The 27,333-nt window shown below is 43.6% G+C and overlaps 1 protein-coding gene across 1 annotated transcript in view; it reads right to left on the minus strand.

Annotated features, from left to right (window-relative positions):
- Positions 1–768: 768 nt before the first annotated feature.
- LOC142750441 (uncharacterized) overlaps positions 769–27,333 on the minus strand; it is a 69,757-nt gene continuing 43,192 nt past the window's right edge. The window contains exons 5-8 of the mRNA XM_075859442.1: positions 3,168–3,287; positions 2,350–2,414; positions 2,104–2,259; positions 769–1,138 (exon numbers count right to left, since the gene is read on the minus strand). Of these exons, the coding sequence (XP_075715557.1) occupies positions 769–1,138; positions 2,104–2,259; positions 2,350–2,414; positions 3,168–3,287 (711 nt within the window). The remainder of the gene's footprint in view (positions 1,139–2,103; positions 2,260–2,349; positions 2,415–3,167; positions 3,288–27,333) is intronic.

Consider the following 27,333-nt stretch of genomic DNA (forward strand, 5'->3'; position numbering starts at 1 on the left):
CCTTGTGAAAGAAGCAAACGTGTGCCAATCAATGTGCTGTTTCGTTGATCGTCCCTCCTTGTTATGGCCAAAATTTGCCAGTGTAAAAGAACCCTTAGTATTATCAGTAACAGACAGGAATATCCTAGTCCCACAGTCAATCCTTGAATGTCTGATAAAAATGTAAAGTAGCTTAAAAGGGTTTTGCCATCAATAGAAATGGCAATATATAAACTGAATATAGATTTTAGAGTAACCTTGTAAAGTATTGTTATTTAAAAAAAATGTTTCCTCGAAGAAATATGGTAATTATCTGCTTGCAATAGCACCCCCTAGTGTTCAAATGTCTAGGTCTCTGCACGTCATTCTGAGGATGTCAGATGTGCATGCACAGTGCAATACAGTTAAAGACAAAGGCATATCTTTAAGGCTAGACATATGCCTCACTTCTACATCTCAGAGTACACAGACTTCAAGCAGTAAGAGTTAAAGCCATTAGATAACCTCCTCATCAGTCCGTGCTGCTCTCCTTATCAGGGACAGAGATAAGAACTATCGTTCAGCACAAGCAGTGAAGTGCTTATCTAATGGCTTTTTTCCTCACTGCTTGCAGTCTGTATATTGTATATTGAGTTTCTATATTGCCATTTCTATTGATGGCACAACCTCTTTAATAGTTAACTTAATCAACAAAAACAACAATATGGGGATTATATAGTTTTAGATTGGTGGCAAATATGATGTTAGAACTTTGATCAGAGCCTTTAAATCATGATTTTTGGTAAAAATTTACCTGATTTTGTTTTTGGTCAGGCCAACTCTTTGACATGGTAAGATTCTCCGCTTATTAACGAAGTATTGTTCTGGGAACTCTTTACCATCTACTGTATCTGTCTTGTTCACATGACTTTCTTTATATGGATTTGGAGGATCTTTATGGTAGTTTGATTGTTTCTCATCTTTCTCTTGAATGTCTTTGAATTTAGGTACTGAAATTCTTCTCTGTGGGCCATACAGGGATATGGATTCACTTTCCGAAATGTCTTGCTCATTACTTTGAAAATGTTGAAAGTTTGAAGCCGGTAAGGGAATTTTGTAGTTGCGTCTTAGTTCTTTCTCATTATCTGAGCTGTCAGAGGTTGTGATGTCACTGTTTAAACTGCAGAAGAGATTTATTTCAAGTTATGATTTTCAATGTAACATTCTTCCATTTGTGTCACTATAGGTCTATATTACACTGTGGATTCTAACCAGAATATATCATATACATAAAGCCATGATGGCTCTGTTTCATAATTAATGGCTTTGATGACTTTACTGAGCCCAATCCACATTTGCATATCTTTGAGCTTATTTAATATATATCATATATTTTTAAATAAACCAATGGACATATTTAGGACATGTCATAGTCCGTATTAATAACATGTCTTTTCTGTGTATTTTAAATAGTTTATGACTTCAAAGCTGGTGATATGAGCATTGCTTCTTCTGTATGACTGCTCATGTCATCTTGTCCATGTCAAGAAGGCCTTTAAAGCACGATAATTAATGTAAGAATCTATGTTCATCTGGTTGTTATTAGTCATCAAATGAATCCAGAGAAGTGCAACATTTTGCTAATTTACATATCCCATGAAGCTCATTGAGTCATTTTTCTCTGATGGCGTTTAGAAAAATGATCAATTTACTTTTTGAAAAAATGGCTTTTTTTTTAATAGATACCAGATTAATTGATACGATTTTCTGTACAACAAAACATATTACGTTGCTTATTCTGTGTAAACATCTAATGAACTACAAGTGATTATCACATTATGTATAGCAGATAAGCTGTAAAATAGTCTTCTCCACTTGAGCTATGCCTCGGGGAAGACATGTCTAATTTTCCTAGAAGAAAATCGTGATGGGCTTAGAGAAATCTAATGCACTGATGGAGAAATTAAAAGCAAAGAATAGTAAGCAAGAGACTTGCATTGGTGCTTATGTTTTAGACACATCTGGGAGACATTATAATGAGTGTGTATCATAGAGCAAAGCAGGATAAAAGCCTTTTAATATGACACCTAGTGGCTGTCAAATGAATGTGCACAATGCCAATCTAAATTTATTCTGCAATTTTACAGCTGAGGATAGCGGACTATCTTGCATCCTTTAATCTGCTCTGGATTCAAGTTGGAAAATAGAAAGTGAACTGAGACCACTGAAATGCTTAAGATTTTCTGACAGAATGAAACCTTTAAATCATAGTTGATCTTACCTGTCTTAGTGCCGTGAGACCTAGGGACAAGAGATTTAAATCTTAAAGTTATTTTCAAGTCAACCAGTCTTAAAAATTTATTGTTTAATAGCTCCACGTCTGTAACTCACCAGGATTCATGATATTGAGAGGTGACTGATTTGCAGGCATCATTAACGAAGTTGCTAGGCGATAGCTGAAGAAAAAAAAAATTAAGTTCTTGATTTATTGCTGGCAGCAACCTTAGTTACAATAAGAGTTTTTTTTTATTCTTTTCTTTTGCATTATTCTTTCTTGTTATTTCTACAATTATATATTCAGCTTTGTATTGCTTTTTTTCAATTAACCACATCAGCTGTGTAGAGGCACAGGGAGAAATGTATAATAGCAAATTAATTTCATTCATTGTTAGCTGACCACTGATAAAAGATTTCCCCCTGATATATGTACTAACTTTTTTTTTTTTTGTCATTTTGGTTTTACAATTTTAATGATCACTCGGAAAAGAGCAAAGATTTTCCCCATGGAAATTCACTTGGATGTTGGGAAATATTGGGGGAGAGTTATCAAAACTGGTGCAAAGGAAAAGTGGAGTAGTTGTCCAGCGCAACAAATCAGATGCCACCTCAGAATTTTCAAGGTGGAAAATGAAATTGGTTGCCAAGGACAGCTATTTACTTTTCACTAGTTTGCAACATCTCCCCAATTGTGTCTTTGCAATGTTCCTACTTTTTTCAGATGGTAGTAAAGTAATGATGATAGTAAGGCAGTGAGTAGTAAGCTATGATCATACTGTTTACCCCTCACAAGAAGAAATATTTTTTTAAGTATAAGCGATAACAAATTGAATGATGTTGCAGATTCCCATTAGTCATTCGGAACCAATAACTTGTATTACCATAGACAATAATGCGATAAGGCATTTATTTTTTATTTTTAATAAACTCACATCTGGTCTTGTCTTGGAAATGGTTTCAGTCGAAACTGCAGGATGTTGATGACTTAATTTATATTCAATGGTGTCTGTAAGTTTTCCTAAAATTCTCTCCCTAATGACATCGGATGTTTCCTGCAAATACAAAATGAGACCTTGTAAAAATGAGACCTTGTGTAATCAGTTCTCTCTAATATTTTATTATATTCAAATAAATTATGATGTAGCCGCTGCCAGTGCTATTAATATATCAGTTGATGTACTGAATTGGATGAATGTAGATATGGTCCAAGATAAATTAAATAAAATAAATGTGCACAAGGCCCCGGGACCAGATGGGATACACCCCAGAATTCTTAAAGAGCTTAGTTCAGTTATTTCTGTCCCCCTTTTCATAATATTCAGGGAATCTCTAGTGACTGGAATAGTGCCAAGGGACTGGCACAGGGCAAATGTGGTGCCTATTTTCAAAAAGGGCTCTAGGTCTTCCCCGGGTAATTATAGACCAGTAAGCTTAACATCCATCGTGGGGAAAATGTTTGAGGGGCTATTGAGGGAATATATACAGAATTATGTGACAAAAAATAGTATTATAAGTGACAGCCAGTACGGTTTTACTAAGGACAGAAGTTGTCAAACCAACCTGATCTGTTTTTTTGAAGAGGTGAGCGGAAGCTTAGACAGGGGGCCGCTGTGTATATAGTGTTTTTGGACATTGCAAAGGCATTTGACACTGTCCCTCATAGACGTCTAATGGGTAAATTAAGGACTATAGGTTTAGAAAATATAGTTTGTAATTGGATTGAGAATTAGCGCAAGGACCGTATCCAGAGAGTTGTGGTCAATGATTCCTACTCTGAATGGTCCCCGGTTATAAGTGGTGTACCCCAGGGTTCAGTGCTGGGACCACTATTATTCAATTTATTTATTAACGATAGAGGATGGGATTAATAGCACTTTTTCTATTTTTGCAGATGACACCAAGCTATGTAGTAATGTTCAGTCTATGGAAGATGTTCGTGAATGCAAGCGGATATAAACAAACTAAGTGTTTGGGCATCCAGTTGGCAAATGAAGTTTAATGTAGATAAATGTAAAGTTATGCATCTGGGTACCAACAACCTGCATGCATCATATGTCCTCGGGGGAGCTACACTGGGGGATTCACTTGTTGAGAAGGATCTGGGTGTACTTGTAAATCATAAACTAAATAACAGCATGCAGTGTCAATCAGCTGCTTCAAAGGGCAGCAGGATATTGTCGTGTATTAAAAGAGGCATGAACTCGCGGGACAGGGATGTAATATTACCACTTTACAAAGCATTAGTAAGGCCTCATCTAGAATATGCAGTTCAGTTCTGTGCTCCAATTCATAGAAAGGATGCCCTGGAGTTGGAAAAAATACAAAGAAGAGCAACTAAGCTAATAAGGGGCATGGAGAATCTAAGTTATGAGGAAAGATTAAAATAATTAAACCTATTTAACCTTGAAAAAAGACGACTAAGGGGGGACATGATTAACTTATATAAATATATTAATGGCACATACAAAAAATATGGTGAAATCCTGTTTCATGTATAACCCCCTCAAAAAACAAGGGGGCACTCCCTCCGTCTGGAGAAAAAAGGTTCAACCTGCAGAGGCGACAAGCCTTCTTTACTGTGAGAACTGTGAATCTATGGAATAGTCACCGCAGGAGCTGGTCACAGCAGGGACAGTAGATGGCTTTAAAAAAGGGTTAGATAATTTCCTAGGAAAATAAAATATTAGCTCCTATGTGTAGAAATTTTTACTTTCCCTTTTCCCGTCCCTTGGTTGAACTTGATGGACATGTGTCTTTTTTCAGCCGTACTAACTATGTAACTATGTAATATATTTTTTATTATAATTCACTATTTGTAATGCACTGAGTATTAGAAGTGGGTGATGGTCAAACCGCTAAGCATTATATTCTCCAACATTTTAAACTAAAGGGGTTTTCCAGACACTAAAAATTGATGGCCTATCCTCAGCTGATAGGTCGGGGTCGGACTTTCGGGACCCCCGCCGATCAGCTGTTTTGAAGGGGGTCCAGTGCTCACTTCTTCTTGCTCACTGTGAGTCGTCGACACGCATTTAGCGGCGATTCACAGGTATTGCAGTCTTTTCTCCCATTTACTTCAATGGGAGAAGAAGGCTGCAGTACCTGTGAATCGCCTCTAAATGCGTGTCGACAATTCACAGTGAGCAAGAAGAAATGAATGGGAAGCAGCGCTCGTCCAAGCGCTGCACCCCCTTCAAAACAGCTGATCTGTGGGGTTCCTGGGAGTTGGACCCCGACCCATCAGCTGTTAAATGTCTTTAGTGGGGAAAACCAATTTAAGTGAATTTCTAAATAGTCTTCATAGAACATTTCTTGCTATTTTGTTACTGTACAGGCTTTGCAACTCATTTACATAGTAGGCTGTGCTGCTGCTTCTGAAATAAATCCGACAGCACATTGCTCCTGGCTGCTGTCGGCTCAGGGCTGATTTAATCTATCTGCTTTACCGTGTCATCTAGAGAATGAGAAAGCAGTACAGGAATAAACTGTACTAGTACTTGAGAGCTAGTAAAGGATAAAGCATCCTGGAATCACAAAGCTCACGTCAAGGGACACAGTCACATGAACCAAGTCTAAAACTAGGAGCAGGTTGCAAACTGAATATCAGGGGTTCTGAAAATGAATTAAGGAAAAGAGATTGCAGTCACGTAGTGCAATGTTTTTAACTCCAGGTATTCTGTAAAATCAAAGTTGTCAATAGCATTTAAGAATTGTACATGTTGACTACATTGAGGTTTTCTATTGGCACTATGACTAGAGTGTATGTTCCAACAAGCCCAGATTATAGGGATATACAGTTAGGTCCAGAATTATTTGGACAGTGACACAATTTTCATGATTTGGGCTCTGCATGCCACCACATTGGATTTGAAATGAAACAACGGAGATGCAATTGAAGTGTAGACTTTCAGGTTTAATTCAAGGGGTTGAACAAAAATATCTTGTGAAACGTTTAGGAATTGCAACCATTTTTCTACACAGACTCCTCATTTCAGGGGCTCAAAAGTAATTGGACAAATTAACATCCCCATAAATAAAATGTTTTTTTTTTAATACTTTGTAGAGAATCCTTTGCAGGCAATGACTGCCTGAAGTCTGGAACCCATGGACATCACCACACGCTGGGTTTCCTCCTTTGTGATGCTTTGCCAGGCCTTTACTGCAGCTGTCTTCAGTTGCTGCTTGTTTGTGGGTCTTTCTGCCTTAAGTTTTGTCTTAAGCAAGTGAAATGCATGCTCGATCGGGTTGAGATCTGGTGATTGACTTGGCCATTGCAGAATATTACACCTCTTTGCCTCAAAAAACTACTGGGTTGCTTTCGCAGTATGTTTTGGGTCATTGTCCATCTGTACTGTGAAGTGACGTCCAATCAACCTTGCTGCATTTGGTTGAATCTGAGCAGAAAGTATATCCCTGAGCACTTCAGAATTTATCCGGCTGCTTCTGTCTTCAGTCACATCATCAATAAACACTAGTGACCCAATGCCTTTGGCAGCCATGCATGCCCATGCCATCACACTGCCTCCACCATGTATTACAGAGGATGTGGTGTGCTTTGGATCATGAGCCGTTCCAAGCCTTCTCCAAACTTTCATCCTCCCATTATTCTGGTACAGGTTGATCTCAGTTTCCTCTGTCCATAGAATGCTGTTCCAGAACTGGGCTGGCTTCTTTACATGTTGTTTGGCAAAGTCTAATCTGGCCTTTCAATTTTTGAGGCTGATTAATGGTTTGCACCTTGTGGTGAACCCTCTGTATTTGCACTCATGAAGTCTTCACTTTAAGATAGACTTAGATACTGATACACCTACTTACAGGAGAGTGTTCTTCACTTGAGTAAATGTTGTGAAGGGTTTTTCTTCACCATGGAAAGGATTCTGCGATCATCCACCACTGTTATCTTCCGTGGTACGTCCAGGCCTTTTGGAGTTCACGAGATCACCAGTGTGCTCTTTTTTTCAAGAATGTACCAAAGTATTGATTTGGCCACTCCTAACATTTGTGCTATCTTTCTGATGGACTTCACTTGCATTGAGAGCTCCTTTAACCTCATGTTGTGGGTTCACAGCAGCAGCTTCCAAATGCAAATGCCACACCTGGAATCAACTCCAGACCATTTCACCTGCTTAATTGATTATGGATTAATGAGGGAATAGCCCATGCAGCAAATTAAATAGCTTTTGAGATAATTGTCCAATTACCTTTGGTCCCTTGAAAAAGAGGCAGCTACATATTAAAAGAGTAATTCCTAAACCCTTCCTCAATTAAGATGTGAATACCCTCAAATTAAAGCTGGGAGTCTGCACTTTAAGCCCATATTGATTATATAACTGTGCATTCAATATGTTTTGGTAAACAGCTAAAATGCCAAAACTTGTGTCACTGTCCAAATAATTCTGGACTTAACTGTATTACCTACATTGAAATATATTCAACTTTTATCCTTGAATACTAGAATCTATTGTCAAAACAAAGCACTAAAATCATCTTTGGAGGTGCTTTACTGAAATGTCAGTCCTCCCAGCTATTTAGTGAGTGCATTTTATTACTGTGAGAATGACTCTAACTGGCTTCCTGTGATTCATGCCCTTGTGAGGAATTCATTTCTCAGAAATCCTAGTAAATCTCAGGAATACATGCCAAAGAACCGATAATTACTACATAGTTAGTCTCTCATCTCCAAGTGGCCAAGTAAAGTGGCACCACTGTGATTTTCTTCATTTCACTGCTACATGACAGCTTGATTAGGCAAATCTTCTGACAGTAAACCAAACACTGCAAGCACACTGATGCTTTTAATTCATTGCAATCCTATTAAGTATGATTTATCTGCAATGACAATGGGGATTGTTTGCTGCGTAAGATAATTCCCACCACAGCAGGCCTGTTATCATCCAGATAAGGAGCTGAAGTCTACAAATCTATTGTTAGCCATGGGTTGGTATGAAGAATAGGGTGCATTATAGCTGATAATCATGTTTTTTAAATAATCCTATCAGTGTTTAAATGAAATAAACTATCTTGATGAAATATTTATAGTATGTATTGTACAAACCGTTATATTGTCCCTTATTGTTTTTATCTGCAGTTCTAGGTACATTTTATCTCATTTGAAATATATCAATGAAAGTACAACATTAAACAGTCCCAACAGATCTGCATACTGTGAAAAGTACAAACATTTAGCTTTTGCTGCAAATAAAAGGAAAGGGTTTGGTTAATCCATTTAATGGTATTCATACCATTTACCTGTGAAGACACATGTTCTGAGCCTCATAGAAATAAAGCTTCGATAGACAGGATGGACACACCATATGCGCAATCTATGACCCTGTAGATATCCATTTGGAGGGTAAGGGGTCCATATTCTTGCACCCCTTATGAAACCACATGTATTATTGACTGCCGTTACTATAGATGTTGTCACATCTATAGTTAAAATAATTCAGACTCATCTGTCTCCCAGTGAATCAGTTATCCCTGTGAAATGTACTTTTTGCAGTTTTCTTGTTATGAATGCACATAATGATAACTGCATATAAACTTGTATTTTCGATGTATCAATGCTTCTTTTATACGTTCTTTTATACGTTCAATGTTGATGTTACATTTATACCTGCCAACTGGCCATTTTGTAAAATAACAAACTATTCTGTTATAAATTGTGTCTTTATTAGTCTCCCAGACTTTAAACTATATCACCAGGCGGCTCTTTGTACTTGTATAATGGACCTGTTTTATTACACAGTCACCAAACGATGGGTATAACAAGAATCTCAATTGTCCCCTAGACATCCCACTGCTTTAGCCTGGCTACACCCTATTGAGAGGCATTTGGCTGCTGATTATGCCATATCTAACCAGTATTTTACTTCTTATCGGGGATCGAAATAACCAATTTTCTTGAGACATTGGGAAGTGGACCGGACTGGACATTCACTGTTGCTAAAAGAGCCCAAACATTTAACCCATAAAGATCCTTATCCTGTAGACATCAAGAAAAGAACTACAAAATCATTTCCAGACGGTATAGATTCCTGGAAACACTGCACAGGATATTCCCTTCAGTACCTGATACGTGCTGGAGATGTATTTCAGATAAAAGAACATACCTCCATATGTTGGGTTTGTCCTCTGCTTTTGACATTAGTATTCCAACTCTATAATATGGTTAGCTATACTGCTGTGCAACCATCTCCAGACATCTAATTCTATCACAAAATACAGGCAGGATAACCAGTATAATGCAAAATATAACATCTTTATTAGATACAAGATAAAATACAGACCATAGCGTGGAATGACAAACCCATGATGCAAGGATCTCCACACATAAATACTAAAAACCTCCTATAGAATAAAATGCATGGGTAAATACAGCAAAGTGCAAGTGCCTGAACAATAAATGCAGCAGCTCTATACTGACAAGTGTCGAGCTAGGGAAAACAACTAGACTAGACAAGCACAAAAAGGAGGACAGAATACAGACCAAAAGAGGGGGAGCCTGAACCCCAACAAGTGTTTTGCCACCTGCTTCCTCTGGGGGTCGACACTTGTCAGTATGGGGCTGCTGCATTTATTGTTCAGGCACTTGCACTTTGCTGTATTTACCCATGCATTTTTTCTACAGGAGGTTTTTAGTATTTATGTGTGGGGATCCTCGTATCATGGGTTTGTCGTTGCATTTTATATTCTGTATTTTATCTTGTAGCTAATAAATATGTTATATTTTGCATTATACTGGTTATCCCAATTATATTTAGGGGCACAGTGTGTGGCACCATGCAAATTTTATCTTCGTTTATAGGTATAGAAATAGAGATGAGCGAACTTATGAAAAGTTCGATTCGGCAAGTTCGCCGAATTTCGTGCAAAAGTTCGATTCGGACCGAACTAGTTCTGACCGAACCTGTAATACAAGAAAGCCCCTAAAAATCGTGTATAACACTGTTTTAAAGCCCTAGAAGCCCTGTATAACACTCTTAGGTCACCCATGAGTGTATCCAAGTACTTTTGAGCTGTCTTTAATGCAAAGTTGGTGTCAAAGTTACGCCAACATGTATGGCTCTAGGAAAACGGATGGGACACGGAGATAACTAACAGAATCCACTGCACTTGTGCATGTTGTATGCTTAATGCATTGTTAAAAAAGGTACAAAAATTTACCATTTTAGGCGGCTGATGCCTGCCAGGGTTCATACATATAAGGTGGTAAAAGAAGAAGCAATGGCTTTTGACAAGCCCTCCAAAAATTGACCCTTTTTATTAGCAGATGCCTGCCGGGGTTCTTCCATACATGGATGTAAAAGCAACAAGCAATGGCTTTTCACAAGCCCTCCAAAAATTGACCCTTTTTATTGGCAGATGCCTGCCGGGGTTCTTCCATACATAGATGTAAAAGCATTAAAGCAACAAGCAATGGGTTTGACAAGCCCTCCAAAAATTGACCCTTTTTATTAGCAGATGCCTGCCGGGGTTCTTCCATACATGGATGTAAAAGCAACAAGCAATGGCTTTTCACAAGCCCTCCAAAAATTGACCCTTTTTATTGGCAGATGCCTGCCGGGGTTCTTCCATACATAGATGTAAAAGCATTAAAGCAACAAGCAATGGGTTTGACAAGCCCTCCAAAAATTGACCCTTTTTATTAGCAGATGCCTGCCGGGGTTCTTCCATACATGGATGTAAAAGCAACAAGCAATGGCTTTTCACAAGCCCTCCAAAAATTGACCCTTTTTATTGGCAGATGCCTGCCGGGGTTCTTCCATACATAGATGTAAAAGCATTAAAGCAACAAGCAATGGGTTTGACAAGCCCTCCAAAAATTGACCCTTTTTATTAGCAGATGCCTGCCGGGGTTCTTCCATACATGGATGTAAAAGCAACAAGCAATGGCTTTTCACAAGCCCTCCAAAAATTGACCCTTTTTATTGGCAGATGCCTGCCGGGGTTCTTCCATACATAGATGTAAAAGCATTAAAGCAACAAGCAATGGGTTTGACAAGCCCTCCAAAAATTGACCCTTTTTATTAGCAGATGCCTGCCGGGGTTCTTCCATACATGGATGTAAAAGCAACAAGCAATGGCTTTTCACAAGCCCTCCAAAAATTGACCCTTTTTATTGGCAGATGCCTGCCGGGGTTCTTCCATACATGGATGTAAAAGCATTAAAGCAACAAGCAATGGCTTTTGACAAGCCCTCCAAAAATTGACCCTTTTTATTGGCAGATGCCTGCCGGGGTTCTTCCATACATGGATGTAAAAGCAACAAGCAATGGCTTTTCACAAGCCCTCCAAAAATTGACCCTTTTTATTGGCAGATGCCTGCCGGGGTTCTTCCATACATGGATGTAAAAGCAACAAGCAATGGCTTTTGACAAGCCCTCCAAAAATTGACCCTTTTTATTGGCAGATGCCTGCCGGGGTTCTTCCATACATGGATGTAAAAGCAACAAGCAATGGCTTTTCACAAGCCCTCCAAAAATTGACCCTTTTTATTGGCAGATGCCTGCCGGGGTTCTTCCATACATGGATGTAAAAGCATTAAAGCAATGGCTTTTGACAAGCCCTCCAAAAATTGACCCTTTTTATTGGCAGATGCCTGCCGGGGTTCTTCCATACATGGATGTAAAAGCAACAAGCAATGGCTTTTGACAAGCCCTCCAAAAATTGACCCTTTTTATTGGCAGATGCCTGCCGGGGTTCTTCCATACATAGATGTAAAAGCAACAAGCAATGGCTTTTGACAAGCCCTCCAAAAATTGACCCTTTTTATTGGCAGATGCCTGCCGGGGTTCTTCCATACATGGATGTAAAAGCAACAAGCAATGGCTTTTGACAAGCCCTCCAAAAATTGACCCTTTTTATTGGCAGATGCCTGCCGGGGTTCTTCCATACATGGATGTAAAAGCAACAAGCAATGGCTTTTGACAAGCCCTCCAAAAATTGACCCTTTTTATTGGCAGATGCCTGCCGGGGTTCTTCCATACATGGATGTAAAAGCAACAAGCAATGGCTTTTCACAAGCCCTCCAAAAATTGACCCTTTTTATTGGCAAGGGTGAGTAGTAGCAGCACATTAAAAGACACTGGACGACAGTCACAGGACAAAGCCCTGTGGTGGGGCAGGCCTGCTTGTAGCAGACGGGCGGCAGTGGAGGTTTATTGGTGGTAGTAGTCGAGGTAGCCAACACAGACAGCAAGGGTGCAAGCAGTAGTAGCAGTAGTAGCAGCACATTAAAAAAAGAGACTGGACAGTCAGAGGAGGACAAAGCCCTGTGGTGGGGCAGGCCTCAGGCCTGCTTGTAGCAGACGGGCGGCAGTGGAGGTGTATTGGTGGTAGTAGAGGTAGCCAACACAGACAGCAAGGGTGGTAGTAGTAGTAGTAGTAGTAGCACATTAAAAAAAGAGACTGGACAGTCAGAGGAGGACAAAGCCCTGTGGTGGGGCAGGCCTCAGGCCTGCTTGTAGCAGACGGGCGGCAGTGGAGGTGTATTGGTGGTAGTAGCCGAGGTAGCCAACACAGACAGCAAGGGTGCAAGCAGTAGTAGCAGTAGTAGCAGCACATTAAAAAAAGAGACTGGACAGTCAGAGGAGGACAAAGCCCTGTGGTGGGGCAGGCCTCAGGCCTGCTTGTAGCAGACGGGCGGCAGTGGAGGTGTATTGGTGGTAGTAGCCGAGGTAGCCAACACAGACAGCAAGGGTGCAAGCAGTAGTAGCAGTAGTAGCAGCACATTAAAAAAAGAGACTGGACAGTCAGAGGAGGGCAAAGCCCTGTGGTGGGGCAGGCCTCAGGCCTGCTTGTAGCAGACGGGCGGCAGTGGAGGTGTATTGGTGGTAGTAGCCGAGGTAGCCAACACAGACAGCAAGGGTGCAAGCAGTAGTAGCAGTAGTAGCAGCACATTAAAAAAAAGAGACTGGACAGTCACAGGAGGACAAAGCCCTGTGGTGGGGCAGGCCTCAGGCCTGCTTGTAGCAGACGGGCGGCAGTGGAGGTGTATTGGTGGTAGTAGCCGAGGTAGCCAACACAGACAGCAAGGGTGCAAGCAGTAGTAGCAGTAGTAGCAGCACATTAAAAAAAGAGACTGGACAGTCAGAGGAGGGCAAAGCCCTGTGGTGGGGCAGGCCTCAGGCCTGCTTGTAGCAGACGGGCGGCAGTGGAGGTGTATTGGTGGTAGTAGCCGAGGTAGCCAACACAGACAGCAAGGGTGCAAGCAGTAGTAGCAGTAGTAGCAGCACATTAAAAAAAGAGACTGGACAGTCAGAGGAGGGCAAAGCCCTGTGGTGGGGCAGGCCTCAGGCCTGCTTGTAGCAGACGGGCGGCAGTGGAGGTGTATTGGTGGTAGTAGCCGAGGTAGCCAACACAGACAGCAAGGGTGCAAGCAGTAGTAGCAGTAGTAGCAGCACATTAAAAAAAAGAGACTGGACAGTCACAGGAGGACAAAGCCCTGTGGTGGGGCAGGCCTCAGGCCTGCTTGTAGCAGACGGGCGGCAGTGGAGGTGTATTGGTGGTAGTAGCCGAGGTAGCCAACACAGACAGCAAGGGTGCAAGCAGTAGTAGCAGTAGTAGCAGCACATTAAAAAAAGAGACTGGACAGTCAGAGGAGGGCAAAGCCCTGTGGTGGGGCAGGCCTCAGGCCTGCTTGTAGCAGACGGGCGGCAGTGGAGGTGTATTGGTGGTAGTAGCCGAGGTAGCCAACACAGACAGCAAGGGTGCAAGCAGTAGTAGCAGTAGTAGCAGCACATTAAAAAAAAGAGACTGGACAGTCACAGGAGGACAAAGCCCTGTGGTGGGGTAGGCCTCAGGCCTGCTTGTAGCAGACGGGCGGCAGTGGAGGTGTATTGGTGGTAGTAGAGGTACTAGCCAACACAGACAGCAAGGGTGCAAGCAGTAGTAGCAGTAGTAGCAGCACATTAAAAAAAAGAGACTGGACAGTCACAGGAGGACAAAGCCCTGTAGTGGGGCAGGCCTCAGGCCTGCTTGTAGCAGATGGCAGTGTAGGTGTATTGGTGGTAGTAGAGGTACTAGCCAACACAGACAGCAAGGGTGCAAGCAGTAGTAGCAGTAGTAGCAGCACATTAAAAAAAGAGACTGGAGAGTCACAGGACAAAGCCCTCTGGTGGGGCAGGCCTGCTTGTAGCAGACGGCACTGGGGTGGATTGGTGGTAGAAGTAGTAGCAGCTGCAGCACCAACAGCGGCACATTAAAAAAAGAGTGGACAGGACAGAATCCCGTAGTAGCAGGCGGCAGTAGCAGGCGGCAGCGGCAGCAGCAGCAGCAATGTAAGATCTAATCAGTGGCATCAGGTACAGGGGTTTTAAAATCCTCACCGATCCACGCTTGATTCATTTTCAGAAACGTGAGATTTTCCAAGCTGTTGGCGGACAATCTTGTTCGCTTAGGGGTGACGAAGCCCCCTGCTGCGCTGAATACCCTCTCTGACGCTACACTGGAGGGTGGACAAGACAGTACACCCATGGCAAACTGGGCCAGTTCTTGCCAATGATCCAATCTGCTGACCCAGAAGTCCATGGGGTCTGGGATCAGCATTTCTGACGGAGAAAGGGCACAGTCCAAGTACGAGTGAACCTGGTTGTTTAGGTGCTGCACCTGGAGATGGTGAACATCCCTTTGGTGACTAGTGCTACGATGTGTGTCAGGTCGGGGTATTGGATGTAAAAATGTTGTCATCATATTTTCCAAACTGAATTGGCTGCTGCTGCTGCTGCTGCTGCCGCTGCTGCCACGGCTGCCGCCTATTGCAGAGGTAGATCTGCCAGAGGCGGTGGAACGATGAGACAGTGGGGAGCGGAGAGTGGCCCCCCGGTCAGACATGCTTGCAGCGGGTGTCTGCCGTTTGAAAGCCATGACAAGCTGGCTGCATAGCTTCTCTCTATAATAAGCCAATTTTGCCTCCCTCTCGGAAGGCGCAAAAAACTCCCCCATTCTGGCTTTATACCGAGGGTCTAAAAGTGTGGCTATCCAGTAGTCATCTCTTTGCTTCATGCTAACAATACGACAGTCAGCGCGCAAGTAACGAAGCATACAGCTCGCCATCCTGGCCAGCGTTTCAGAGGGCCCGGTTGGTTCCATCTCCGCCCCATACTGCCATGGTTGTCCATCATCAAGGTCGTCGTCAGACTCGTCATCACCACCATCACTGTCATGTTGTGCGGCTGCCTCGTCCCCTATCCCTTCCTGTGATTCCATCTCCAAATCCAGCTCCTCTTCAGGTCCTGTTTCCTCATCCTCCTCCTCCTCCTCAACATCCATAGCCAGATGTGATCCTTCCTCCATCCTTTGCTGAATCATCGCTGTGAGCGTTTGCTCCATAATGAATATCAGCGGCATAACATCGTTCATTCCGCTAGCGTCACGGCTCACAAATCGTGTGGCCTCTTCAAAGGGCCTCAAAACGCGACATGCGTCTCTAACCAGCTGCCAGTGCCTGAGCTCGAAATTACACTGGCTCCAAACGCTGCCCGTCTGCTGCATCAGGAAATCATTCACGGCTTTCCGCTGTTCGTACAGACGGTCCAACATGTGCAGGGTGGAATTCCATCGTGTTGGAACGTCGCAAATCAGGCTGTGTTCTGGGAGATTGTTTTGACGCTGCAAGTCCAGGAGGGCGTGCTTAAATGCATACGAACGTCTAAAGCGAACGCAAACCCTCCTGGACATGGCCAGCACACCCTTCAAACCAACATATGACTTTAAGAAGCGTGTTATGACCAGATTGATCACATGTGCCATGCAAGGAGCATGTGTCAGGTGACCTAGACGCAGTGCAGCCACAACGTTCTTGCCGTTATCAGAGACAACATTGCCCAGTGTGAGTTTCAGAGGAGACAGCCAGCGTGCGATTTCCTCCTTGATGCACAGCAGCAGCTCCTGCCCTGTGTGGCTTTTCTTGCCCAGGCTCATCAGGTGTAAGACAGCGTTGTGGCGCTTCACCTTGCACCTATGAAAAGAGGAGGGAGGAGGAGTGGAAGATACGCTGTGTCCTGTCGGGGACGGGAAGACCTCCAAGGAGGAAGGCAAGGAGGAGGAGTAGGAGGAGAAGGATGGTAGGCGCCTGGTGTCCGGAGTTGAACTAGAAACATACAAGCGTGGAGGTGGTAATGCCTGGCATTGCTGCGGTGGTGCATCGGACTGCAAAATATTGACCCAGTGGGCCGTGAAAGACATGTACTGTCCCTGCCCATAGTTGCTGCTCCACGTGTCGACGGTGGCATGTACCCTGCTGCACACGGATAATTGCAAGGACTTGGACACCTTTTCCTCCACATGCTTGTGCAAGGCAGGGACAGCTGTTTTGGAGAAGTAATGTCGGCTAGGTATTCGCCACCTAGGCTGAGCGCACGCCATCAATTGCTTGAAGCCGGCGGAGTCGACCAGGTGGTACGGCAGCGACTGCACCACCAACAACTTTGCCAGGTGTGAATTAAGCCGCACGACAAGTGGATGACTGGGTATATATTGTTGCTTATTGGACAACGATTCCGTAATGGATAACTGACGGGACATAGGAGGAGCACTAGATGACAGTGATGATGATGATGACAACGACATGGTGGATAAGGCCTGGCTACTACTTAGATGACAGGGACTCGGAGCAGCAGCAGCAGCGGAAGAGGGGTCTTCATTAGATGTACATGATGGTGGGGCATGTTGATTGTCCCACATGGCCTTGTGATGCCGTTCCATGTGTTTACGTAGAGCAGTAGTTCCTACATTGCTGCCCTGCCCACGCCTTACTTTCTGCTTGCAGATACGGCACTGTGCCATGTTTTCCTCCTCTGGGAAGGTACAGAAAAATTGCCACACGGCAGAGTACCGTAAAGAGGTAGTACCACGTCCACCACCACCACCACCACCACAACCACCCGAGCTTGCCCCTTGTCTGGCAGGCTTTTTTCGGGAACCTACACCAGCATCTGTGTCGCCGTCACCGGCTCCTGAGCTGACCCTACCGCTGCAACGTTTTGCAGATTGACTTCTGCCCCTACCTCGGCTTGGCTGTTTATCACATCCAGTGCCGCCACTACTACCCTCCTCCTCTGACGCCGTCATCACCTCGTCACCTGGTTCCCACGTCCTGTCTAAAACAACATCATCATCATAGCCTTCCTCATCATCCCCGCCACTTCTGTCACTGTGTTGTGAATGTGATGTGACATCATGGCGGGCTCCATGCCCCCCCTCATTACTGCGTCTGCCACCACGGCTACCACCACCAACACCCCCACTACCGCAGCTATGCGTCTCGGTCACCGCTTCCACCTCCACCACCGCCGCAACACACTCCGTTGGCTGACTCGCGGAAAACAAATCATCATCATCACTATGTTGTTCAGTATCTTCCTTCGCACCCGAGGAGATGTCTCTTAGGACTCTCAGGAAAGATGGCTTCCCGCTAGGAAGGGGGAGCGAAGACATAGATGATGGAATGGAAACGCTAGAAATACCTATATTACTACTGTCACCGTGCCAAGGAACTGTAGAGGATCTGGAATCCAACGAAACCTGGCTTGAAGCCAGATCGTCAGAGTCTTCCTGCTGAGATGACCGCGAGCCAGCCAACCAGTCCACAATGGCCGTATTGTCTAAAGTAACCCGCCCACCGGAGGAGATGGACAAGTCTGGCTTGCTGATACTACTACTAGCAGGCACATGGCAGCTGCTACTAGTGGAACTGGGCACATGTCTTGTGCCACAAATGCTGCTACTGGGTCTGGCACCAACAGATCCAACATTTGGACTGGAAGAGGAGACGGCATGGGTGTTTCTTCCTCTACCCCGTCCTTTCACAACCTTTTTTTTCCCAGACATTTCAGAGCCCCTTTTAAAAGCGTATTGACACACGGACACTGGCTTGGCAAATGGCAATGAATGAGAATTTCAATCAGCCTCGCTGCAGTGCACTCAGGGAATGCTGGGCCTTCTAGTACTACTACTACCACTACTACAAAGGCTGCCTGTATTGCAAGTTGGATGCAATGGGGATGAGCCCCTTCTAAAAGCGTATTGACACACGGACACTGGCTTGGCAAATGGCAATGAATGAGAATTTCAATCAGCCTCGCTGCAGTGCACTCAGGGAATGCTGGGCGTTGTAGTACTTCTAGGCTGCCTGTATGGCAAGTTGGATTGTTATTCCAGGGATGAGCCCCTTTTAAAAGCGTATTGACACACGGACACTGGCTTGGCAAATGGCAATGAATGAGAATTTCAATCAGCCTCGCTGCAGTGCACTCAGGGAATGCTGGGCCTTGTAGTACTACTAGGCTGCCTGTATGGCAAGTTGGATTGTTATTCCAGGGATGAGCCCCTTTTAAAAGCGTATTCACACACGGACACTGGCTTGGCAAATGGCAATGAATGAGAATTTCAATCAGCCTCGCTGCAGTGCACTCAGGGAATGCTGGGCCTTATAGTACTACTACCACTACTACAAAGGCTGCCTGTATTGCAAGTTGGATGCAACGGGGATGAGCCCCTTATAAAAGCGTATTCACACACTGGCTGAGTAGTGAGTAGTGGATGAGTCCCTTCGATTTCTGAATTCCTGCCTTTTAGATTCCTAAAGCTTTCCCTTACTGCACAGAGATGCTATTCCTACAGCTCCTGTCTGTAAAATGGCCGCTGAGCTCCGTGCATAGACTTTTATTGCAGGCTTGAGCCCGCCCCTATGCTGCCTCCCGATTGGCTGGGAGAGCCGTTTGCAAGGCATTATGGGGTAGCCTGATGTCAGGTGATCTTCTGTAATCCTCCATTTTAGATGTAACATGTGGCAGGCTCCAAAATGTAGCCGGGTTCGGTCAAAACGGGTTCGACCGAACCCGGTAAAGTTCGGATTCGCTGCGAACCGAACTTTTCCTGAAGTTCGGACCGAAACCGGGTTCGGTTGTCCCGGTTCGCTCATCTCTATATAGAAACATTGGAAAAGTGAGGAGCTGAAGACATAGGTCATGGCCAGGTGAAGACATCATGAATTCTGGACTGGATGGAGAAGAAAAGAGGAAAAAAAATACTAGAATTTGAGAAAAAGTCACCTGTGAGTCACTAGATTTATAGAGAATCTGTCACCTCTCCTGACTTGTTTATTATAGGAAATACTTGTATTGCACAAAAAGTCTTTGTGCAGTCCAGGACTGATAGAAAAATAGGTGTTACCATTCTCCTTGTCAGTGTGATACTGTCAGCGATGGTTGGAGACTATCAGTGTGTAGGGACACAGCCCTTTGACAAGGGGAATCATAACACCCATTTGTTAATGCTTGCACAAAAATCTAGTGTTAACAATAGTTACGGCGCGGCAGGGCGGTGGTGGAGGAGGGGGGCTCAAGTTTGGGTAACAGCCCAGGGCCTATGGTCTACTTAATCCCCCACTGCTCTGTGATACCAATACATTTGTCTTAATGAATGAACAAAATATAATGCAGCTACTTTTCTCCTGATTTTATTCATCTATTTTACGCACAGTTTATACAGATACCAATACAAATTATTTCTCTGTTAGGGCGGATTTACACGAACGTGTAATACGTCCGTGCAATGCGTGTGTTTTTCACGCGCGTCGCACGGACCTATGCTAGTCTATGCGGCAGTGCAGACTGTCAGTGATTTTTGCGCAGCGTGAGTCCGCTGCGTAAAACTCACGACAGGTCCTATATTTCTGCATTTTTCGCGCATCACGCACCCATCGAAGTCATGGAAGCACTTCCGTGGGACGCGCGTGATTCGCGCAACAGCAGTCAAAAGTATGTTTGCAAACAGAAAAGCACCACGTGCTTTTCTGTTTACAAACATCCAAACAGAGTGTCATAATGATGGCGGCTGTGCGAAAATCACGCAGCCGCGCATCCTATGTGATGACAGACACACGGAGCTGTTAAGTGCCTTTTGCGCACGCAAAATGCCGCGTTTTTTGCGTGCGCAAAAACGCACATGCTCGTGTAAATCCGCCCTTACTTACACATTGTACTTGAAAACATTGTGCCAATATTTCTTCCACACTGTAGATTTATGGGAACTGTTCATGTATTCCTTAATCCTGTCATGTGCAAGGACTTCTATGCTTAACTGGTTGCCGACACAGGACGAGAATGCTCGTCCTGAGCGGCGGGTACTTCGCGCATTAGGACGAGCATTCTCGTCCTGTGTGACAGCCGTCTGTGCGTGCCATCGAGAGCGGGGCAACGGCTGTAATACTCCGCCGTTAACCCTTAGAATGCCACGATGAAAGCTGATCGCGGCGTTCAAGGAGGGGGACCTGCACTTTGATCGCGTCACAGAAGAGAACTGTGACACAATCAAAGCCCATAACTTGTATGGCCAGACAACCCAGGGTCCATTGAAGGACCCCAGGGCTGTCGGAACATATTTCCTGTTGTTAGGGCATGCATCAAAATCAAAATGATAAATCCCTTTATGGGATTAAAAAAAAAAGTTAAATGAATGTAAGAAAAATGAATGATAAATAAATAAATAAATAAAAAGTAAAAAAAATACACAGAAACACACAATATTTTATAATAAATAAACTTTTCAAAATATAAGTCCCAAAACATGAAATAATAGACATATTTGGTATCGCCATGACCGTAACAACCTGTACAACAAATGTATAACATTATTTATGATGATCGGTGTATGGTGTAAAAAAATAATATTAAAACTGCTGCGGAACTGCTTTTTTCTGCATTTTCGCCAAAATAAAAATGTACAAAAAATGGTACGTACATAAAGTACAACTCGTCCCGCAAAAAGCAAAGTCTCATACAAATACGTCGTACAAAAAATAAAAGAATTATGAGCGTCGGGATGCAAAGAGGGAAATATAAAAAAATTGTTCTGTCCTCAAGGCCAAAATTGCCGTGTCCTTAAGGGGTTAAAGGTGCACAGCAAAATGTCACCTTTTGGAATGATACAAAAAATAATATTCTACAAAAAAAAAAATGTTATGTTATACTTTAGCTAATTTTTATTTATTTATTTTCACAACATATAGTACAAAAACAGAAGCAGTAGGTAGAAAATGCAGATTTCTTTATTATTTTTTTCCTTCTGCAATTCAATGTATTATAATAAGGCTGGGTACACACAGTTTTTCGTGGTGTTTTTCGCCCGCGGCCATTGAGCGCCGCGGGCAGAAACGCAGTGAAATACGCTTTCTCTGCCTCCCATTAATGTCAATGGGAGGTCAGAGACATAAACGTCCGAAGATAGGGCACGCCGCTTCTTTTTCCCGTGAGATGGTTTTTCCGCTCGCAAGAAAAAAACGCCTCCGCTTCCCATTGAAATCAATTGGAGGCATTTTCGGACGTTTTTCGGCGTGTTTTCCGACGCGGTTTCCGCGTCACAAAACTCTGTGTGAACTTACCCTTAGTTTCACCAAATTGTTTTCTACCATAGTATCTACTAATGGGAATATTAATTAGTGTAAAAAATATTATATGACTCCCATATAATTCTTAAATACTTTGTGTTATAATATATTGTAATGCTCTGATTGTCCAGAAATGGTTGCCCTAAAGGAAAGGTGTAATGAGGTGTGTTTTTTTTTAAATATTATGTGTTTTTATTTAATCAAATATTATATTTACTTTATGAATTTTTTCACACACAATGTTTTTTTTTTATTAACACTTTCGTACTGTACTTGGGGCTGCCATGTTTTCTTTCATTTGTGACAAATGTTATTTCAATTCACGACACATACACAGATGGAATATGGCAGCAGAGCAGTGTGTGTGTGCAGCAGAGCTGTGTGTGTTTGCAGTAGAGCTGTGTGTGTGTGCACAGCAGAGCTGTGTGTGTGTGTGCAGCAGGGCTGTGTGCGTGCAGTAGAGCTGTGTCTGTGTAGTGTGTGTGCAGCAGAGCTGTGTTTGTGTAGAATGTGTGCAGCAGTGCGGAGTCGCGTACTGTGTGCAGCAGAGCTTTGTCCTATTTCTGTGCAGCGGAGTATGCACGAGCGACGCTGATCCTTCATAGCCGCTTATCAGCTGTTTTGAAGAATCAGCATCGAGCACCACTTTATTTTTTATTTTTTTTGCAGGTTCCGCTGGACCTATTGTAAATTCGGTGGACTACTACGATGATTGACGTTTTCTTTTGTGTTTTTTTAATAAAATGGTTAACGCGGGTTTTGTGGGGGAGTTTTTATTTCAATAAAAATATTTTCTTATATCTCCTTGGTAATGGCAATTATCTGTTTGACGACGTCCATTACTAAGGAGAAGCTTAGTGTGAGCCAGTAAAAAGGTTAGCACTACCCCCATTATTACCACGATACCCACCGCCATCAGGGGTATCGGGAAGAGCTGGGTACGATCCAGTACCCGACCATCTGTTGTGATGGCTGGGCACTGGGGCGGCCGCAGGCTGGTATTGTAAACCTTATTCACATGAATGTGTTTAATGTCCATGATACTTGCGTGAAAATCATGCGCGTCACACGGACCTATGTTAGTCAATGGGGCCATTCAGACATTCCGTGATTTTCACGCAGCATCTGTGCGCTGCGTAAAACTCACGACATGTCCCATACTTGGGCATTTTTCGCGCATCACACACCCATTAAAGTCAATGGGTGCGTGAAAATCACGCGCAGCACACGGAAGCACTTCTGTGTGTCGTGCCTGATTCGCGCCACAGTAGATAAAGAAATGAAGGAAAAAATAAAAGCACTTTTTCTAAAAATCAAAACCGCGTGTTATAAGGATGGCATATGCGTGAAAATCACGCAGCCACGCAGCTAACACTTATGACACACGGGACTGCAACGCGCAAAAAACAGACGGAACCCCTCAACGGAAAGGCAATGGTGATGTGAACACAGCCTAAGTTGAAAGAAATGTAAAAAACACAATGGGTTGGCAAGGCATGGTGAACCACAATTATTTTTAATCTGCATCATCATATGGCTATCTAGCTTTGCAGATCTCTTATAAGAAGAGGGCATTTATTGTCACATATGGAGTACCAGGGGTTCCCTATATTCCAACCACAATGAACAAAAAAATCTGGCTATCCTAAGCCATTTTGGAACAACTCAAGTAAACTGGGACTTGTCATTTGGAGCCTAAAGGCCCTATTACACCGGCCGATAATCGGCAGGTGCAGCGAGCACCTATCAACAAGACATCGTTGATTGGCGCTCATTTGCTCCTGTCACACTTGCTCCTTTCACACGGAGCTATGGATGGGGACGATCACTCGTCCCCATACGTAATCATGTCGGCAGCGCGTCTCCCTATTTACACAGGGAGATGTGCTGCCGACAACGATAATATTGTACTTTTTTAAACTGATACAATCAGGAGATGATCGAGCGTTTGCTCGTTCATCTGCTGATCGCTGCCCTGTTTACACAGGACAATTATCGGCAACGAGCGTTCTATGAACGCTTGTCTGCCCGATAATCGCCCAGTGTAAAACCCCCTTTAAGGACAGCTGTTTGCTAACAGAATAACAAATGAATGGGCTTTGTAGCAGTTGATTATATCTTGCTTTGAAAGTCATAGGAAATATGGTGGCACGGATAACCTAAGTACACTTCCAAAATATGTGACACTCTAGCTTTGTAATGCGATATACTAATTTCTATCTTCATTTCTTAATTTGAAAGAATTCTCATGCCTCTAAACATTAAAATTCTATTACTTTATCTTAAGATGTTACTGAAATTCTGTTCGCTTAATACAAAAAAATCTGGAAACTCAGCTAGTCCAGTATTATCTTGTGTAGCAGTGTGGCTACTAAGAGCCAGGATTTGGGCCCAGAATGTAAAAAGGAAAAGGAATGTTACAAGAGACAGTGTCCGTCCTCCTTATTTATTATGGTAAAATATAAGAAAAAGGTCTGGATTGTTGGAGTGGAAAAGAAAAGTAAAGTTTCACTCCATCTTCAGGATAGTCCAGGGTTTGGGGTGCCTTATGAGTCTCATTAGTTGCCAGCTATGAGGACTCCTTTAAGAAAGGTCTGATCTATTCACACAAGGCTCCCAGTCTGAGGAAGACAGGCATTGCCAGCCTGTGTGTGGTCAAAATTTGTATGTTTGTTGTGAGGTGCTGGGCAGAAGGCCTTTCACCCTGATAGCTAGGGAAGCTGTATGTTTAGTTAGAGGCTGGGCGGCCTAGGGTTTATATTGAACTGTTTTGAAAAACTGCTTTTCATGTATGAAGACAATAAAGCTGGTTGCGGCCAGTTTCAAACAGAATCCTCTGTGTTGGAGTGAAAACTTTCAAGTGTACCAACCATCGTGACCCCGGAGATGGCGATCCTGTGAGCTAATATACCCAAAGTTGTCACACTTGGTAATACAGTTATCTGACTATTGCATAGAAAATCACAGTCTGCTCATTTCTCAGATGGATCATTTTAGGCATCTTAAATTCCTTCCACCCTAAAATCCCTTTCTGCCTTCCCAGAATGCTTCTATCAATATTTAAAAAGATTGTCCTCAAAAATGTTTTTCTAAGTACTGAGATTAAACTATGTTGATACTTGATTTTCCTTTCAATCTGACAGATTACGAGGGTTTGTTGTGATGATTGCTTTCTGTATACAAGCAGGGGCGTAGCTAGAGGCTCATGGGCCCCGATGCAAAAATTCTTACTGGGCCCCCCCCCCCCGCAAACTTCTCATGGCCGACGGTCCACTTTCAGCTGCATCGCTGGGTCTCCTAAGTGACCCAACAATGCAGCACTAGCAGCCGGGGGCGTCACTAAGGCTGGGTTCACACACACTATTTACGGATGTAATTAGGGCGTTTTAGCATTGAATTACGTCCGAAAATGCGGCTCAAAAGCGTCGGCAAACATCTGCCCATTCATTTGAATGGGTCTTACGATGTTCTGTGCCGACGGTCATTTTTGTTTACGCGTCGCTGTCAAAAGGCGGCGCGTAAAAAAGTGCCTGTCACTTCTCCAGACGTAAATGGAGCCGTTTTCCATGGACTCCATGGAAAACCAGCTTCAGTTACTTCCGTAATGGACGCAGCAAAAGACGCCTCCACATGCCATTACGGCTGAAATTACGGTGCTGTTTTCTCCTGAAAACAGCACCGTAATTTCAGCCGTAACGGACGCTGCCGTGTGAACATACCCTCAGGGCTTAAAATGTCCGGGAAATAGCCCCAATACATATGTGTCCGCCCCAAAAAATAGTGTGTATATGAGACAGCATAGCATATCTATAGCACTACGACCCTATAAACTATGGATAGGATGAGATACAGTGGCTGAGCAGACAGTATCACACATGATAGGATTAGATACAGTGGCTCAGAAGGCAGTATCACACATGATAGGATTAGATACACAGCTCAGCAGACAGTATCACACATGATAGGATTAGATACAGTGGCCCAGCAGACAGTATCACACATGATAGGATTAGATACAGTGGCTCAGCAGACAGTACCACACATGATAGGATTAGATACAGTGGCTCAGCAGACAGTACCACACATGATAGGATTAGATACAGTGGCTCAGCAGACAGTATCACACATGATAGGATTAGATACAGTGGCTCAGAAGGCAGTATCACACGATAGGATTAGATACACAGCTCAGCAGACAGTATCACACATGATAGGATTAGATACAGTGGCCCAGCAGACAGTATCACACATGATCGGATTAGATATAGGGCCCAGCAGACAGTATCATACATGATTGGATTAGATACACAGCTCAGCAGACTGTATCACACATGATAGGATTAGATACAGGGCCCAGCTCGCTGACATTTTGCTTCTTTATGTGTTACTGATTATTTTTGTGTTTGTGTTTTTTTTACAGGTTCGGTTGTTGGACTTCGGATTTGAGGACTTCAATGACGGCGTTTTTTTTATTCTCAATAAAATGGTTAATGAGGGTTGTGTTTTTTTATTTCAATAAAATATTTTTTCTATGTGCTTGTATCTTTTTAAACTTTATTACTACCGCCTTAGTAATGGCCGCTGGCTGATTGACAACCTCCATTACTAAGGCGAGGCTTAATGTTAGGCGGTGCAGAGGCCAACACTAAACCCCATTATCACCCCGGTACCCACCGCCACCAGGGGTACTGGGAAGAGCCGGGTACAAACCAGTACCCGACCATCTGTAGTGACGGGCAGGCACCGGGGTGGCCGCAGGCTGGTAGTATTAGGCTGGGGAAGGCCAAAAACAGTGGCCCTCCCACCCTTGTAATACTGCCTGCTGCTGCTGTGTTGTATCTGGCTGGTTATGAAAATTGGGGGGGACCCGACATCGTTCTTTCCAATTATTTATTATTTTTTTTTTTTTTTAAATGACGTGGGGTCCCCCCCATTTTCATAACCAGCCAGATACAATAAAGCAGCAGCAGGCAGCATTACCAGAATGGGAAGGGCCACTGTTTTTGACCTTTCCCCTCCTGATAATACCAGCCTGCGGCCACCCCAGTGGCCAACCATCACTACAGATGGTCAAGTACTGGATGGTACCCGGCTCTTCCCAGCACCCCTGGTGGTGGTGGGTAACGGGGTAATAATGGGGGTTAGTGTTAGCCTCTATACCTGCTAACACTAAGCCCCGCCTTAGCAATGGATGCTGTCAATCAGCCGGCGGCCATTACTAAGGCGGTAGTAATATAGTTTAAAAAAAAAAACACAAAGACATAGAAAAAATATTTTATTGAAATAAAAAAAAAAAAACCACACAGCCCTCATTAACCATTTTATTAATAAAAAAAAAAGCTGTCATCGAAGTAGTCCTGGAATCCGCCGTAGTCCAACGACCGAACCTGTAAGAAAACACACAAAAAATGATTAGTAACACATGTGGTAGGGTATGTGCACACACACTAATTACGTCCGTAATTGACGGACGTATTTCGGCCGCAAGTACTGGACCAAACACAGTGCAGGGAGCCGGGCTCCTAGCATCATACTTATGTACGACGCTAGGAGTCCCTGCCTCGCTGCCGGACAACTGTCCCGTACTGAAAACATGATTACAGTATGGGACAGTTGTCCTGCAGCGAGCCAGGGACTCCTAGAATCGTACATAACTATAATGCTAGGAGCCCGGCTCCCTGCACTGTGTTCGGTCCGGTACTTGCGGC

Source organism: Rhinoderma darwinii, chromosome 3 (genome assembly GCF_050947455.1).
Source record: "Rhinoderma darwinii isolate aRhiDar2 chromosome 3, aRhiDar2.hap1, whole genome shotgun sequence".
Classification (NCBI taxonomy): Eukaryota; Metazoa; Chordata; class Amphibia; order Anura; family Rhinodermatidae; genus Rhinoderma; species Rhinoderma darwinii.